This window comes from Mauremys mutica, chromosome 17 (assembly GCF_020497125.1).
Source record: "Mauremys mutica isolate MM-2020 ecotype Southern chromosome 17, ASM2049712v1, whole genome shotgun sequence".
Lineage (NCBI taxonomy): Eukaryota > Metazoa > Chordata > Testudines > Geoemydidae > Mauremys > Mauremys mutica.
The window spans coordinates 29,769,871-29,786,672 of record NC_059088.1 but is presented as its reverse complement, the minus strand read 5'-3'; the positions used below and the strand labels follow the sequence as shown (position 1 = coordinate 29,786,672).

General features: G+C 49.1%; 3 protein-coding genes across 15 annotated transcripts in view; 1 reads left to right on the top strand and 2 right to left on the bottom strand.

Annotated features, from left to right (window-relative positions):
• The window catches only part of GON4L (gon-4 like), a 55,736-nt gene extending 45,276 nt beyond the window's left edge, over window positions 1-10,460 (top strand). For 3 of the 5 annotated variants that reach the window (XM_044991752.1, XM_044991754.1, XM_044991753.1), the window contains 2 exons: window positions 966-1,068; window positions 2,650-3,101. In XM_044991752.1, the coding sequence (XP_044847687.1) occupies window positions 966-1,068; window positions 2,650-2,799 (253 nt within the window). In that variant the 3' untranslated portion in view covers window positions 2,800-3,101. Of the gene's footprint in view, window positions 1-965; window positions 1,069-2,649; window positions 3,102-7,379; window positions 7,542-8,594 lie in introns of those variants that run through there. The other 2 variants (XR_006574089.1, XR_006574088.1) reach the window with 2 other exon arrangements.
• MSTO1 (misato mitochondrial distribution and morphology regulator 1) lies at window positions 3,528-13,308 on the bottom strand. 6 transcript variants are annotated; one of them, XM_044991755.1, is made up of 14 exons: window positions 13,152-13,308; window positions 11,864-11,999; window positions 11,453-11,522; window positions 9,631-9,706; window positions 8,622-8,676; window positions 7,483-7,624; window positions 7,205-7,322; window positions 6,976-7,110; window positions 6,525-6,677; window positions 5,228-5,359; window positions 4,759-4,943; window positions 4,280-4,384; window positions 4,053-4,168; window positions 3,528-3,766 (listed from the first exon to the last, which is right to left on the bottom strand). In XM_044991755.1, the coding sequence occupies exons 1-14, from the start codon at window positions 13,242-13,244 to the stop codon at window positions 3,528-3,530; spliced, it is 1,755 nt and encodes a 584-aa protein (XP_044847690.1). In that variant the 5' UTR covers window positions 13,245-13,308. The 6 variants fall into 6 exon arrangements, with proteins under 6 accessions (XP_044847690.1, XP_044847691.1, XP_044847695.1 ...); XM_044991756.1 differs by having other exon boundaries at window positions 3,528-3,763; XM_044991760.1 differs by lacking the exons at window positions 11,453-11,522; window positions 13,152-13,308 and adding an exon at window positions 8,393-8,432 and having other exon boundaries at window positions 11,864-11,928.
• A 1,455-nt stretch (window positions 13,309-14,763) lies between these two features.
• DAP3 (death associated protein 3) overlaps window positions 14,764-16,802 on the bottom strand; it is a 28,027-nt gene continuing 25,988 nt past the window's right edge. For all 4 annotated transcript variants that reach the window (XM_044991144.1, XM_044991141.1, XM_044991142.1 and 1 more), the window contains one exon: window positions 14,764-15,169. In XM_044991144.1, coding sequence (XP_044847079.1) covers window positions 15,044-15,169 — 126 coding nt within the window. In that variant the 3' untranslated portion in view covers window positions 14,764-15,043. The remainder of the gene's footprint in view (window positions 15,170-16,802) is intronic.

The following is a 16,802-nucleotide window of genomic DNA, read 5'->3' as shown; positions in this document are numbered from 1 at the left end:
GGAATTGGGGGTGCAGGGCCCTGACTTCCCTACACTCTGTGACAGTTGCCTCTGAGCATGCCTACCAGATCCAGCCCCTCTGGTGAGTTCATACAGAGCCTTGGCGGGAGGATCTCCCTTATAATCTTTAGCCTAGGGGCCAGGATACTCACCCACGATGTTAGCAATCTTTACTTCGTCTCTTGTCCTCCTAAGGGAGAGAAGGAATATGAACAGGGATTTGCCACCTCACAGTTGAGTACCCTAACAACTAGGCTATGGACTATGCTGATGTAGCACACCCTCAGTCTCTCCTATTGAAGTTCCACGTTAATTAAACTATGAAATACTTAAACTAAGCTAGAGAATGTAAGAGACACTCCATAGCCGAGCCTAGCACACTTGTGTGAGGTGGGAGATCCCTGCTCAAATCACTTCTCCCTCAGAAGGGGAAGAGGGGGTGCCTCCAATATTTTGGATGAGTACCTTATTCACTAAGCTAAACATTCCAAGGGCAGTCTTGTCCCTTTTCACGCATTCCCCACCCCCCAGCTGTTTTATTTCAAATTCTGTACACAATTTGAGCAGCCAAGCACCAATCTTTTCCATTGTGTGTCTCACTAGCAGAGCTAGATGTCTTCTGTGCAGCCCAGACTTGTTTTCCTATCTCTGAAAGAGCTCTGGTTGGTATTTCCCAGTGGGTAGTTTAGGTGGCTCCTGGCCTATTGTGCTGGCTTTGTGAGGTGCAAAGGTCCCCCATAGGTGACTAACTTGGGCTTTGGGGATTGCAGAGTTGTTCCTGTGATTTTTCTAAGCACCTAAAGTTAGACACCATGATGCTCAGCATTGCAACAACCTGAGTCCCTTTGTGCATCCCACCCTGAAGTGCACTGGTGGTTTTTTTTTTCCATACTTCAGGCGGCTGTAGGGTCAGTCTCTTCCTCCTGCTCCAAGCTGTGTCCATAACTGTGGTGTATTGCTTACAGGGAGGCCGACCGTGTCATTCTTACCACCTGCCAGGAGCGAGGAGCCCACCTGGAAACCTTCAGTGCCATCTCACAGGAACTGGGCAATAAAACTGCTAGTGAGGTAAGTGCTTGTATGTAAGAGGGGTGAAGATAATTTTGAAAGCTGTTAAGGAGTTTGCAAACTGGGGGGGTCATGACTTCTTGGGGCGGTGGGGGTGTCATGAGATTATGTGGGGTGGGGAGGTTGAGCTGTCAGCCTCCACCCCCAAAACCTGCTTTGTCTCCAGCATTTATAATAGTATTCACTAGAAAAAAGTCACACTCAGAGGCTTGGTGTGTGAAAGGGGTCACAATACAATATTTTGAGCACCACTCCTTAATGTAGTGGCTTTCAAACGGTGGGTCATAGCGACTCCGGTCAGCACTGCCAACCTGGCTGTTAAAAGTCCTGTTGGTGGTGCTGCCCGGCTAAGGCAGGCTAGTCCCTACCTGTTCCAACACTGTGCTGTGCCCTAGAACTGGCCAGCAGCAGGGCCAGCTCCTAGGCAGGGGGGGCCATGGGGCCCTGTGCACTGCCCCCACCCCAAGCACTGGCTCTGCACTCCCATTGGCTGGAAAGCTCAGCGGGTGAGAGCTGCTTGCGTGCCTCCACCTAGGAGTCGGACCTGTTGCTGACCGCTTCTGGGATGCAGCGTGGTCCTTGATGCCAGACAGGTGGGAAGCCTGCACTGCTGACGGGGAGATGCCAGAGTAAGCCTGTACCCCAGCCCTGAGCCCCCCAAGCCCCTCATCTCTGGCTCCACCCCAGAGCCCCTCCCATACCCTGAACCCCTCATTCCTATCACCACCCTGCAGGCCTCACCCCCAGACTTGTTTTTTATAATTGGAGATATACCAATCTCCTAGAACTCAAAGGGACCTCAAAAGGTCATCAAGTCCAGCCCCCTGCCTTCACTAGCAGGACCAATTTTTGCCCCAGATCCCTAAGTGGCCCCCTCAAGGATTGAACTCTCAACCCTGGGTTTAGCAGGCCAATGCTCAAACCACTGAGCTATCCCTCCCCCCTTCTGCCCCAGCCCCAAGCCCCTCCCCCACTCCAAACCCCTCATCTCCCAGCTCCGTTGAGTCATGACCATCAACAATTTTCTTCAACTGAGGCACCAGAAAAAAAGTTTGAAAACCACTGGCTTAAGGGACTGAGAGATGGTTACTGCATTAGGCTTGGCACCCAAGCTACCTTGTGCCACAAAATGAAAAAAAAAAAAAAAATCCACCTTCATAGCTTATGGGTTGGTGCAGAAGAGTGCTGGGACTAATTGCACAAGGTTTTGGAATTTAGGATGGTGGTGTACTGGCAGAGTTGCGAGGTGTGAGCTGTTCAGAGCTATAACCCTTGTGGTGTTTCCCACCATCATATACTAGGCTGATTGTGTAAAGGCTTTGCCTTAAGGAAGCTCTGTGATGTTCCACACAGTTTGCTATTAACACTAGATAATTAGCTCAGCTCTGTAACTTGACTGCTTGGTGTCCAAGATTTTTAAAATGATTCCTGGGTCCTTCATTTCTTTCTCCTTTGATGGGACTGGAGCATGTTAAATGCTTCTGCTTTCACAGTAATATCCAATCTTGGTGTTATGGATGGGTGGGACCTACAGACCTCAGTGCATGAGCCATTTAATCTCAACTCTCTCTCTATGGTCAGGTGTCCCACCGGTTCAGGGAATTGATGAGGCTCTTCCATACATCCTATGATGGAAGCTCTGAGGATGAGGAAGATGCAACAAGCACCAGCAATACTGACCAGCTGTCAGATAAGGATCTGCTCCTCTCTGAAGAAGAACAGGATGACTAAACTACACTTGTGAGGTCATTAGGTACTAGCCAGTTTGCTGGTAGAGGCAGGAATATTTGCACAGGACTGTAACTTAAAATGGCACCTTACTTTTTGGGATAATCTTGCTACATATGTAACCAACTAAATTTCATTTCTACAGGAGCACAGGTCTAATGTTTGACACAAAATTAGTAGGATAATGTTACCCTGACAGCTTTTCATTCCGCAAATGTGATCTGCATGACTAAAAAGGGGAAAGTTTAGAAAGACTCCATTGGGGCTAGGCCCTGCCTCTCTGTGTAATAAAGATTTAAATTGAACATCCTAGTGATTTATTGCAGATACAGCAGTAAAAAACTTGTAATTATTGTATCATAAGCTGTGTCCTGTTTTCAGGTGAAGTAAATGCTTTCCCACTCAAATTTTGTAAATTTAATTACTGTCCCCTTTTTTATATCTGGAAAGGCTATAAGCTGAAATGATCTATGGTTATTGTTCAGTCTCATTTTAAAGCATAACAAACCCCATTCTGTTGTGATAAATGATGGACACTGCTGCTGTAAATGGGCAAGTCCCATGCTTGAATTACAGGTATCTAAAGCCACCCTCTCTCTTTGTGTAACAAGATGGAGCACAATTGTCACTTAATTTGCAGTAATATTTTATTCTTTAAAGTCAGTGCCCTAGTTCAACATTGATTATTTTTTTTTAAGTTTCTCTTCTTCCTAAAGTGATAGGCAGTAGAGTTAGTCTGAGTCTGCTTCATCCTCAGATTCATCCAACTCAGAGCTTGTTTTATAGCATTGGGACAGCGTTCTTAGCTCATGTAGGGCCTCCTGAAAATCATGAAGTTCAATGCCTGCAGAGAAAAAGCTAGCCCAGCGCCGTACATCCACTCGGTGCAGCTCCTTATATAAACTGTAGAGAGCACTGTGCAGAGTAGGTGATGATTGTAGTGCTGTTAGGACAGGAATGCTTTCAACTGCTGTGGAAAAAACATCTCCACTGAATCATCTGTCATTACATTCAGAGTATGTCACCATGTCCCCTTCCCATTCTACTAGGGGAAGGGGTTTTGAGAGAGCCTATAGGACAATGCCATTGGCATGCACTGGCCCTACTCAAGCTAGCTATTTTCAAGCTGTTGGTTAATATCCTCTTAGTTCCCAAGCTTTTTTTTTTTTTTTTTTTAAAACAAGTATTAACCCCTTTCTCACAGCTGTTTGATACTGAGCAGTTTGTCACACATAGGGTGTGTGAGAGTATCTTACCTGTTGCGCAGCTGGGAAGCTTGTCCAGGAGGAAACCTTGCTTGTTTAGAAGAGCAGAGAAAAATTGGGGGTATGGGGCTAACACTTTACATGGGCCCTGAAGCAAATATGAGGTGCTGCCAATGAAACAAAGTGAGGAAGAATTATCCAAAATTCACTATAGAAGTTTCATAATTAGCAGTCAGTGACCCATCCCCCAAGCTGGCTAGTCAGAGCATATCACCAACCTGAATGTCCCTGGGCACCGAGCATGTAAGTAACTTCCCAGAACCTCCTCTCCAGTTTCACAAACATGGAGGGCAGACTTGGGTTGTGACCCTGGAGGAAGATTACTGCAAAGAAAAACAAGTAAATGCATATTATAGGAGTGCCTGAACTGAGATGCTGGTAACTGTGGCTGAGCTATAGGGGGCCAGCAATGGTTGTATACTGATCTAAAACCAGCAGCATGTACTAGAACAATGCAAGGGTACTGTAATTCTCAGTAACAAGAGATTCTCCCTTATTGACACCAGCCTGTCAGGTGGTAACCTGACAGGCAAAGCAGGCCTTCCACATATCCAAAAGGTTACCTGCTTCAGTTCTTTTGGATGAGTAAGGATTTAAAGGCTATAGTCCCTCCCTTAAGAAGCCCCTATTGTCAGAGATCACCATGGCTAGGGACCAGCTCTGAAAGACAAGTATTTGATCTAGCTGTTTCTCTTACCTGATATGATTTTCTTTGCCAATTCCTCTCAGCACAACAGACTGAGCAAAACAGCAGCTGTCCTTTTGCTCCCCACATGAAGACAATGGTGTCCATGGCACTGCAAGCTGGTAGCTGCACAAAGCATCTGGGAGAGACTGACCATATGCCATAGGAAAGGGCACAGCAGCTCCTGCAGCCACAACCTGAGAGCCAGAGGGAGAACAGGCCAATAGAAATGTTTGTAATAATTTGAGCTTAGCTTTATCTGGGGGATCAGGGGGACTCGTGCAAGAGATCTGTATCCAAAACTACCAGCAGACATTGATGCAGCATGTTATATAACATCCACATGCACAGAGGCTCAATTTATAGGCAAGAGGAAAGATTCTGCCAGTGAGAGGTATGAAACAGAATAGCTATAGTAACACATTCACCATATTACTTCTACCTTACACCAATGAGCACAGTGAGGCTGGAAGAACACTACCTTTCTCCCAGAGCTGTTAAATGCATCAGCAAGCTGTACCATGGAGAACTGGGAGGAATGGAGTCTATATGGAGCACTGAAGGTATCCAATGCTGTTGCCAAGATCGCACTGCTGTGATAGTTTAGAGAGGCCTACAGAAGAACAATTAAACCACAGCAAAGTTACAGGAGGAAAAGGTCATTTATGATTGAATTTCAGATTGTTCAGTTCCTTAACCAAACCAACTAAAACAGTTTCAGAGCAAAACAGCCCAGAGGACACAAACTGATGTTACATTTGAAAGCCTGAATAACTTGTTGACATTCATTCAGTAGAAATCTGTTAATAAAAAAATTGCTATTGCTGATTACCTCATTAGTAATTTCTCCAATGACACAATTTAGTGTTATGGTCATCCCATAGGTTCTGCTGTACATTCTCATTGGAGGGCTCAGGTCACTGAGACCACGTCCTAGAATCTATGAAGTTTTGAGCTTTCTGCAATTCAACTAGCATTGTAAGAAGCTGATTAAATCAGAGTACAATGAGCCAGTGTCGGCCTGCAATTACAACTTTGCACCAGTTTAGATTTCCTGTGCAGTCACCCATATGCATTAGCTCCAGCCTTGGACTGAACCAGTTAAACAAGAGTTGAGATTCTGCAAACTGAATTCAATTATGTGAATGAATCCATCTTAGTCCTGTAACTAGAGCCCTGCAAATCTGTGGATATCCGCTTTATAGCTGCAGACTATGCTTGCCGATCATGTGTGGATACAAATTTTGTATCTATACAGGGCTCTACCTACAACACAAGGTAAGTGTGTGAAACAATTCAGCAACCTGCAATTATTACAACTAATGTTGTAAAGGGCCATAACCCAGAGTTAAAATGGAGAGTGCAGTAAATGGCAGCACAGGTAATTGGAATGTAGGCTCATGTGCGAGCAGAAAACAGCTGGTAAATAATTCAGGCCTGTCAGTAATCTAAGGGTTATTAAACAGATCACGGTCACTGGACAGACCAGAACTAAGGGGCTGTAGGTTTAAAATTGAGGAAATATGCAGTGATGGAGTGATGTAATCAACTTCAAATGTTAGGGATAGGATTAAGCAGGTTCCCCAAGACAAACTATTATTTAGAATTTCCCTCTATATAGAACATAGCTTGATTTTTTAGCATGGGAGGATTTAGCCCTTCTTGCACAAAGTTCTGACAATATAGAATATATACACTAGTGTGGTCAGGCCTTTCCGGACAAAGGGTTCCCAAAAGCTTCCAGTCTGTCTGCACAGTCAGTGACAGTGTATACTCACATCATAATGTACATATGGGAGTGTAACAGGGGCTTCTGGTTTGAGTCCCAGACTTCCATTGAGTGACAGTGGGCAAAAGAGTGAGCTGTGACTGGAAAGATGGACAATTCCCAGGACTGTGTTCATCAGCCTGTAAAAATCCTTCCAGGACACCTGCGGACAAAAGATGCCAAAAAAATCCACACAACTCTGCTTGGCACTTAAACAATTTAGCAATTAAACATGATGCCCCCCAATTAATCTGCCCTGGCCTTAGGTTCCTTTGGAAGTAAAAGTGCTATGCCAGGCAGATAGAAGGGCAGCTACTGTTGCAGTACCCACTGCACTGAGATGCTCTTTTGATCAATCCTCTTCCTTCTCAATATCAGTTTTACAGGAAGCAGTCTGAGTCACAATGTGTGCACTAATGTCAGGAGATCAGGCAGAGTCTCTTTTCCCACTGCACACTTACCCCAACATTATCAATGACTGGAGTCAGTCCCCATGTCAGGATTCCTCTCCCTGAATACTCATCATGGAGAAGTTCTGTCACCTTAGCTCCAACTCCAGAAAATCCATTGTTCAAGTCACAGAGAATCTGAAAACCCTATACCGAAAGGGACAAATAGTATTTGAATTTCTACCAAAAGTTCAATTGGCAGAGTTCCCCAACCAGGTCAGGTTAATGTAACCCCATGTACCTGCAGATAATCACACTCTTCCACGTAGAAGTGCAATCTATCTTCCAGCTCCTCTAGGTAAGTGGGATCATGCAGGAGGCTTTCACCTTGTCCAAAGGCTTCGAGTTGACTGGACTCCCTAACAGAAGGGACAAGGTGAGCATTTAACTCCACTCCCTCTTTTTGTGTCTTTTAGCACGTATCCAGTTAGGCTGATCCCTAAATTGCAGTCAGCAGCTGTGCCCCTTCGTGCAGCTACCACTTTGCCTCAGTTTGCATTTGAAGTGAAATAAACATACCCATCATCGTTGTACTGATGTATCATGAAGATGCTTCTAGGATGCAGACGCACTCGGAGGTAATCAGACCAAACCCGCACACTGCCTTCCAACTGGTGACCCTTTTGGGAAACATGCAACTGTGTAGGGAGCTGAGATGCATCTGCAAGAAGAACATTTACAGATAAAGGTTCAGGTCAGAGGGTCCTTCCAACACTCAGCTTCTAATAACCCAGACAGTGGGGGTCACAACGCTCTCTGCTAAAGTGTTTTTGATTTTAAGCCAAGCTCCCAGTACTTTACCCATAATTCTCTTGGTAACCAACTAACCTAGTCCCACACTTATTTCCTTTGCCCTTCACACCATGGCATTATCCCAAACCCCTGCCTGTCACAGACTCATAGCAACAGAACAGCATTGTGACAGGACTACTATCTGTGTGTAAAATTATACGTTGTGCTAAACAGAGTGCTTTAGAACTGAATACTAGCATACAAAACCAACCAATGGAGGAAAGCAGCCACAGGAGGGAGTATGATGAATTTGGACTTAAAATAAGAGAGATTAATAAGACTGGGACTTTTCAGTTTGGAAAAGAGACGATTAATGGGGGATATGATAGAGGTCTATAAAATCATGACAGGTGTGGAGAAGAGTAAATAAAGTGTTATTTACTCCTCATAACACAAGAATGACAGGTCACCAAATGAAATTAATAGGCAACGGGTTTAAAACAAAAGGAAGTATTTCTTCCCATCACGCACTGTCAACCTGTGGAACTCTTTAGCAGAGGCTGTTGTGAAGGCCAAGACTATAACTGGATATAAAAAAACCTAGATAAATTTATGGAGGAGAAGCTCATCCATGGCTATTAGCCTCGGTTTTGCCAGAAGCTGGGAATGGGCAACAAGGGATGGATCATTTGATTACCTGTTCTGTTCATTCCCTCTGAAGCATCTGGCATTGGCCACTGTTGGAAGACAGGATATTGGGCTAGATGGACCTTTGGTCTGACCTAGAATGGCCTCTCTTACGTTCTTTAATCAAAATTAATCTCTTGATTGACTGCAATGATTTCCCTTCCCCATTTCACTTGCTTTACAATTCTCTATTTCTGTGATCTTTGACCTAGACAGACAGGCATGGAAGACTTACACACCTTTACTGAGAGGAAGAGCTCTGGGACTGAAGTCTCCATCAGAGGACATGCCTCCCTGCAACAAAAAGCCGCAGAGACAGGTTTTACTATGGCTTTGCCTCACTTGTAAATGGGTAGCAGGGCAATATAGTAGGATGGGGCTCTGAACATTGTTCTACATCTGGGCTTCTATGGTACGCTGTACAGTTCATAAAGTCTCATTCATTTCTCTAGTGATTTTATCCGGCATGACCGCAAAGTGGTTCACACAAACAGCAGTACTGTGATGCAGGCAACAACTAGTATAACGCATGCTGCAGGGTACTATGGGAGGAATGCAGTCTTAATCAAGGACACCAATGGTAGATGTTCAGCCTGAATTTGTAGGACTACTGCCAAGCTACAGGGATGTATTATTTGGACAATGTTTCATCCATTTATTTCACATCAAAACAGGAGACTTTTGATTTGCAGACAGCTGAACATTAGAGAAAAGACCCTTTCACAGCTCTTGAATCCTCTGGAGAAAAAAACCAAACAAAACCAAACCATTGTTGGTGCAATTCCAATGGCTGTCTCTGGTCCATTTACAGCTGTATGTTTTTCACACAGTTTGTGCAAGGACTGCTTTCCCTCCTACACCCATCACCAATAACTAAATCCAGAACCTACAGTCCTGCCTTTACTGCAGCTTCTCAGTCTCTCTGCCCTTGAGCATTGCCACTGGAGACATGGAGAAGTCAGCTGCTCTTATGTTCAGAAAGGCCTTAGGAAGGTTTAAGAAGGAAATAATTCCAACCACATGTTTTTACCAAAAAAAAAAAAAAAAAAAAGCAGGCAGATCAACAGGATCTGGCCAAGTTTGTATGTGGGGTAGAGGGAGTAGAAAGTTCTAGACACCAAAACCTACCAACAACAATATCTAACAAAGCCTGTTGCCAAGAACAAAACCCTGTTAATTTAGCATCTCTGGTTCTAGGATACAAATCAAACCCATTCAGTCTCTACACCTTGAGTTCTGGCTTCTCACCTCCAGTTTGCTGAGGTCCTGTAGAAAAAGGTTCTTTGCAGGAGGGTCTTCTTGATGAGTCATCAGATTACCCTGCCTGAAAAATAAATCACATTATTTGTACTACAGGAGCACAAAGAGGCCTCAGAGAACAAGGCTGCACTGGGCACTCTACCTGCGTGTAGCAAGACAGTCCCCCCCACCCCAAAGAGCTTATAGTCTAGTATCTAGCTCACTAAATACAACCTGGCTCTTGAGTTGTGATAAGAACACTGATCTCTTATGGTAATTCCTAATTAATTACAATAGCCAACACTGCATGTTTCAGAAGACAATGCAAGAAACCACCTAGTGGACAATTCTAATAACCTACCCAGAGGGGATGATTCCTTCTAAGCTAGAAGAGCAGCAGAAAGAATTCTTCTGTTCTAGGTCCATGGGACTTTACTAAAAGAGGTTGTGTCTGTCAGTTTCTTTAACTTCCTTTAATTTATAGCAGGCCATGGAAGAGAGGGAGCAAGAGGGGAAACTTTTGCAAATAGAAGAGGACTTCAGTTTTGAACTGTGAATCCACTTGGGGACACAGTTTCAGGCTGAGAACAGAGATCTCAAATCATGACCTGCCATGCAGCAGGAGGAATTAGATTAATAATTATCTGCAGTCCAGTATAATGCATAACATACTAGATCATTTTCATACAAACAGGAATCACAATCTCTTCCCAAAGAAGAATTTCCAATCTAAGAAAAACAAACATTAGTCTGGGTCCAGGGGTGAGCAACAAAAATGATTAGGTGGCTGGAGCACATGACTTCTGAGGAGAGGCTGAGAGTACTGGGATTGTTTAGTCTGCAGAAGAGAAGAATGAGGAGGAATTTGATAGCTACTTGCAACTACCTGAAAGGGGGTTCCAAAGAGGATGGATCTAGACTGTTCTCAGTGGTGGAAGATGACAGAACAAGGAGCAATGGTCTCAAGTTGCAGTGGGGGAGGTTTAGGTTGGATATTAGGAAAAACTTTTTCACTAGGAGGGTGGTGAAGCACTGGAATGGGTTACCTAGGGAAGTGCTGGAATCTCCTTCCTTAGAGGTTTTTAAGGTCAGGCTTGACAAAGCCATGGCTGGCATGATTTAGTTGGGAATTGGTCCTGCTTTGAGCAGGGGAGTGGACTAGATGACCTCCTGAGGTCCCTTCCAACCCTGATATTCTATGATCAGAACCAAAAGCAGCTGGAAGCTTCAGAAAGATGAGGACTGAGTAAGAAGCCCTGAAAGCACAAAGAGGCATTAGAAACCTTAACGAGAGCAGTTGTTAGGGAAAGGGGAGAAGCCAGATTGGAGGGGACCCAGGATAGCACCTAACATGTCTTTGACACCTCTTATCTTTTTAGCCCATGAAAGTTTATGCCCAAATAAAGTTTTTTAGTCTCTAAGGTGCCACAAGGACTCCTCGTTTTTGCTGACACAGACTAACATGGCTACCACTCTGAAACCTAACTTTTATGGTTATATAGTACAGCCATAACATCTGAAAGCAGCTGTGCAGTGACTGAGCTAAGCCTTGCAGCTGACCAAGTAGCACCATTACAATACAGTGCATTCACTAGTGCTTCCAGGCACAGCTACAAAGGCACAGCTACAAATCTCTCACTGAGCTGCTGTCCATTTTAGAGCAGAGCATGATATGGCAGAGAGAGAACAATGTGTCTAAGAACTAGCAGCTGGGGAAAGACCAACAGCTGAGGTCCATCTAGGTCTAAGTGCAGGCGGCACATGACCCACATTGTTGCAGCAGCATAACCTCTCCAGCTAAGAGGATGAAAGAACAAATGGTAACACTCACCATGCTACCGAGGTGTCTATTTTCATGTCCCCATATAAACATTCCTCTTGTTTCAGAGAGTTCAGGCTTCCTGCACAAGAGAATAGGTCACTGAAGCTGTTGCTTAGTATATTGTCAAGGTTTGCAGTACTTGGGACTAAAGACAGTAAGAAATCGCACCATATTCTCCACTCTATATGAACCCCACCTCACAGAGGTTTGAGGCTAGCACCACCAGGCATCGTGCGCCTGCACAGAGAGTGGGATGAAGTGATGCTTCTAGCACCACAACATGGGGGGGGGGGGTCAGCAAAGCACTGCTGGTGGGATGCCCTCCCCACTGGGGCAAAATCCTTTGCAGGTACCTCCTACGGAGCATTGGCATCAGGGTTTCACTCCCCCCACCCCGGGTGCAGCAGTCCCCACCCCTACCTTTCAAGTCCATAAGGATGAGTCGAGGTGTGTATGTCTCTTGCCGACTTCGGGTCCGCCCAGCCCGGTACAGCACATCGGGGCAGACCTTGCGCTCCTGCTCATGCACCTCTGATTCGCAGCGCAACGCAGCATCCTACGGCGGAGAGAGACGGTCGGTGCTACCAGGAGACGGAGCAACTCCCCCCCCCCCGGTCCCCTGCACCTGACAGTCCCCACTACGCCCCCGCGCGCATATTGCCCTCCCAGCAGCCTCCGCTCCAGCGGGCCGGGGAGGTGGTTTGGGCGGGGATTGGGGAGGGGGGATGCGGTGTTATGCCGGGGCCGGGGAGCCCGGTGGGGGAAGGGGGATTAGGGCCGGAGAGGAGGCGGACCGGGGCAGGAGATGGGCCGGGGGGGCGGCGGGCCGGGGGGACCGAGGCAGGCGGGCCCATGCTGTTGGAGGGGCGGAGGGGATTAGGGGCGGGGCGGGCAGGGGAGATGGGCCGGGGGGGAGGCGGACCGGGGCAGGAGATGGGCCGGGGGGGAGGCGGACCGGGGGGCCCGAGGCAGGCGGGCCCAGGCTGTTGGAGGGGCGGAGGGGATTAGGGCCGGGGAGGAGGCGGACCGGGGCGGAGGGACCGAGGCAGCGGGAATTAGGGCCGGGCGGCAGGGGAGACGGGCCCAGGCTGTTGGAGGGGCGGAGGGGATTAGGGCCGGAGAGGAGGCGGACCGGGGCAGGAGATGGGCCGGGGGGACCGGGGCAGGCGGGCCCAGGCTGTTGGAGGGGCGGAGGGGATTAGGGGCGGGGCGGGGGGGGCAGGGGAGATGGGCCGGGGAGGAGGGACCGAGGCAGGGGGGATTAGGGCCGGGCGGACCGGGGCGGAGGGACCGAGGCAGGGGGGATTAGGGCCGGGCGGACCGGGGCGGAGGGACCGAGGCAGCGGGAATTAGGGCCGGGCGGCAGGGGAGACGGGCCCAGGCTGTTGGAGGGGCGGAGGGGATTAGGGCCGGAGAGGAGGCGGACCGGGGCAGGAGATGGGCCGGGGGGACCGGGGCAGGCGGGCCCAGGCTGTTGGAGGGGCGGAGGGGATTAGGGGCGGGGCGGGGGGGGCAGGGGAGATGGGCCGGGGAGGAGGGACCGAGGCAGGGGGGATTAGGGCCGGGCGGACCGGGGCGGAGGGACCGAGGCAGCGGGGATTAGGGCCGGGCGGCAGGGGAGACGGGCCCAGGCTGTTGGGGGGCCGGGGGCTGAGCCAGGCCAGGCCCGGGCCGGGCCGGTTCGGGACAGGACCAGGAGGCTCCACACCTGCAGGTTCCACCAGTGCGCGCCCACGAACCCCGCGTAACTGCCCAGCTGCAGCGTCAGCGCCGCCCGCGGCGTCCCACCCGCCTCGAACATGCTTCGACCACAAGCCCCAGGACGGGCTGGGGGTGGGGCTTAGCCTAACTACTTGGCCCCACTGGCTGAAGCATTTGCCATTTGAGAGTCCCACCAATCCGCAACTAACGCCGCCACATGTGGGCGGGGCATCTCCTGATTGGAAGCGGCGCAAGAGTGGCACAGTCACGTGCGACTTCGCCACCCGTCAATCTTCGCGCCCGCTGAGATTGGGCTGCCCTGGCGTTTAGACTCCACCGCCGGAGGGGCTGGGAGCTCGCGAGACCTCGCGTTCGAGTGCGCGCGCAGAGTGCGAGCCCACGGGTCCCCTCCCCCCAGGGCACCTGTAGCGCCAGCCCCAGCGCGGGATTAACCGTTTGTGGAGCTGGCAGTGGGGCCCGGCGAGGTGAGGGGCCAGCCGGGGAAATGGGGCCCGGCGGGGTGAGCTCAGTCCCCAGACCGAGGGGCCACCCGGGGAAATGGGGCCCGGCGGGGTGAGCTCAGCCCCCAGACCGAGGGGCCAGCCGGGGCAGTGGGGCCCGGCGCGGTGAGCTCAGCCCCCAGACCGAGGGGCCACCCGGGGAAATGGGGCCCGGCGGGGTGAGCTCAGCCCCCAGACCGAGGGGCCAGCCGGGGAAATGGGGCCCGGCGGTGTGAGCTCAGCCCCCAGACCGAGGGGCCAGCCGGGCACTGGGGCACGGCGGCGTGAGGGGCCAGCCGGGGTAATAGGACACGGCAGGGTGAGATCAGCCCCCAGACCAAGGGGCCAGCCGGGGTAATAGGACACGGCAGGGTGAGATCAGCCCCCAGACCGAGGGGCCACCCGGGGCAGTGGGGCCCGGCGGGGTGAGCTCAGTCCCCAGACCAAGGGGCCAGCCGGGGAAATGGGGCACAGCCGGGTGAGATCAGTCCCCAGACCGAGGGGCCAGCCGGGCACTGGGGCACGGCGGCGTGAGGGGCCAGCCGGGGTAATAGGACACGGCAGGGTGAGATCAGCCCCCAGACCGAGGGGCCACCCGGGGCAGTGGGGCCCGGCGGGGTGAGCTCAGTCCCCAGACCAAGGGGCCAGCCGGGGAAATGGGGCACAGCCGGGTGAGATCAGCCCCCAGACCGAGGGGCCAGCTGGGGTAATAGGACACGGCAGGGTGAGATCAGCCCCCAGACCGAGGGGCCAGCCGGGGCAGTGGGGCCCGGTGGGGTGAGCTCAGTCCCCAGACCAAGGGGCCAGCTGGCAGGGTCTTGGGGCGTAGTGCAAGCGGAGCAGGCCCGGGCCCCTTTTGAGCCTGGGCCTGGTTCCATGGAGCCACTGGGACCATTGTAAACCTGCCACTGGCCAGCCCCACCTGGCCTGAGACTTCCCCTCTCACCAGGCCACCTATAGAGCCAGCCCCATGACACCCCTGCCAGCCCCACCTGGCCTGAGATGTCCCCTCCCCCCAAGGCTGCCACTACCTGCCAGCACCACAGAAAATGCAGCCAGGAGAGTGAACAGCTAGAGACTGCCTGCAAGCCAGTCACTCATTCAACCTCAGACAGCACAGACGGGTACTACATTCCATTTATTGTTGGTGCAGGGTCATCACAGCTTCTCCTAGAGAAACCCTGACAGGGTCAGGTGCAGAAGCCCCACCCCAACCCTGTTCTTTCCCCCTCTATCCCTGCAGCCTCTCCTTGGCTGGTGCAGAGCTCTCCTCCTCACCCAGCTTTTCCACAAAGTCTTTCCTTGTCAGGGCTGGGAAAGAGAGCCCAGCTCTTTCTGCCTAGCGAAGTAGCCAAGGGGGCATATGATAACCAGCCCTTCTTGCTGCTCTATTTTATGATTAAAAGGCAGCAGTGGCTGCCAGCGAAGATTCCTTAGTATCAGAGATAAGCAGAGATCCGTTCCAGCTGCCAGGGGTTGGAGTTGCTGAGAAACAGCAGTTCATTTCTCCCTTCTTCTGTACTGGCTGAAACAAAGAGAGAAAAGGAACCCTATCAATACCACACCAGCAACAAGTTCTTCAGTTGTGTTAGGATTCCAGTGTATTGGCCCTTAAAGCTCATAGATTCCAAGGCCAGAAGGGACCACTGTGATCACTGATGCCCTGTATAACACAGTCCCATCCAACTTCCCCACATGAATTCTTAGAGCATCTTTTTGAAAAACATCCCATCTTCATTTTTAAATGGTCAGTTATGGAGGCTCCACCTCAACCATCAGGACAGTGTTTCAAATTATCCTCACTCTCCAATATTTGCTCCTCGTAGCTGGATTGAATTTGCCTTGCTTCTACTTCTAGTCATTCGACCATGTTAACTTTTCTCTGCCAAGATTGAAGAGTCCATTATCAAATATCTGTAGATACTCACAGACTAATCAAGTCACCCCTTAACCTTCTCTTTCATAATCTAAATAGATCGAGCACCTAGAGTCTATCATCATAACTCACATTTTGTAATCTTTTAATTGTTCTCAAGGCCTTTCTCTGAATCCTCTCCAATTCATCAACGTCCTTGAATTGTAGACAGCAGAACTGGACGCAATAGTCCAGCAGTGGTTGCACAAGTGCAAATACAGAGGTAAAATAACATTGCTACTCCCACTTGAGAGTCCCCTCTTTATGCAATCAAGGATTGTACTGGCCCTGTTACCCACAGCATCACAATGTGAGCAAATGTTCAGCTGACTATCCACAACAACGCCCAAATCTTTTTCGGTCGCTGCTTTCTAAGATTGAGTCTTCCATCCTGAAAGAATAGCCTACATTCTTTGTTGCTAGATGCTTACATTTAGCCATCTTCAAACACATAGTTGGTTTGCACCTAGTTTACCAATTGATCTAGATATGTCAGCAACCTGTTACATACCCTTGCTGCCCCCCATCACTCCCACTCACCTGGTCCTAATAGTTAGCAATTGGCTTAAAACCTGAAGCAGGAGGTTTTATATCCCTTCCAAAATTTGGCAGCATTAACTATAACAAGAATATCTAAAAGTTGTTATCAATGTTCAATCCCTCTTTGACTCTTGCTAATTCTTGAATTCCACAGCCAGTTCTGAATTTGTCGCCCTTCACTTTTACTGAATAGCCCATGTTATGAAACAAGAAGAACAGAAGCTCCCACTCTACCTTTCACTATGTTTTTTAAAACTACACCCCCTCTTATTTATCTCCTTTCTAAGATAAGTGATCCCAATCTTTTAAATCTGCCTCATACAAGAGTTTTTCCAGGCCCCTGATAATTCATTATCCTTCTCTCAAAACCATCTAATTCTACAATATCCTTTTTGTGTTGAGATGATTAGTACTGCTCACAGTATTCCAGGAGACAAACCATTGACTTATAACATATTTTCTGTATTATTCTCCATCCTATTCCTTATGCATTGTAAAAGTTTGCTTTTTTGAGCACAGCTGCAGTTAGCCAAGATCTTCATTAACCACAATGGTGTCCAGGTCTTTTTATGAGTTGATACCATCAGCATTCTGAATTAACAGTATCTGAGTAGTTCAACATTCTACCTGCTGTAATTTATGTTCCTGTTTATTGGCTTCATTAGGGTTAGATTTCCAAGTTTTGAACCTTGTTGTAGCAGTG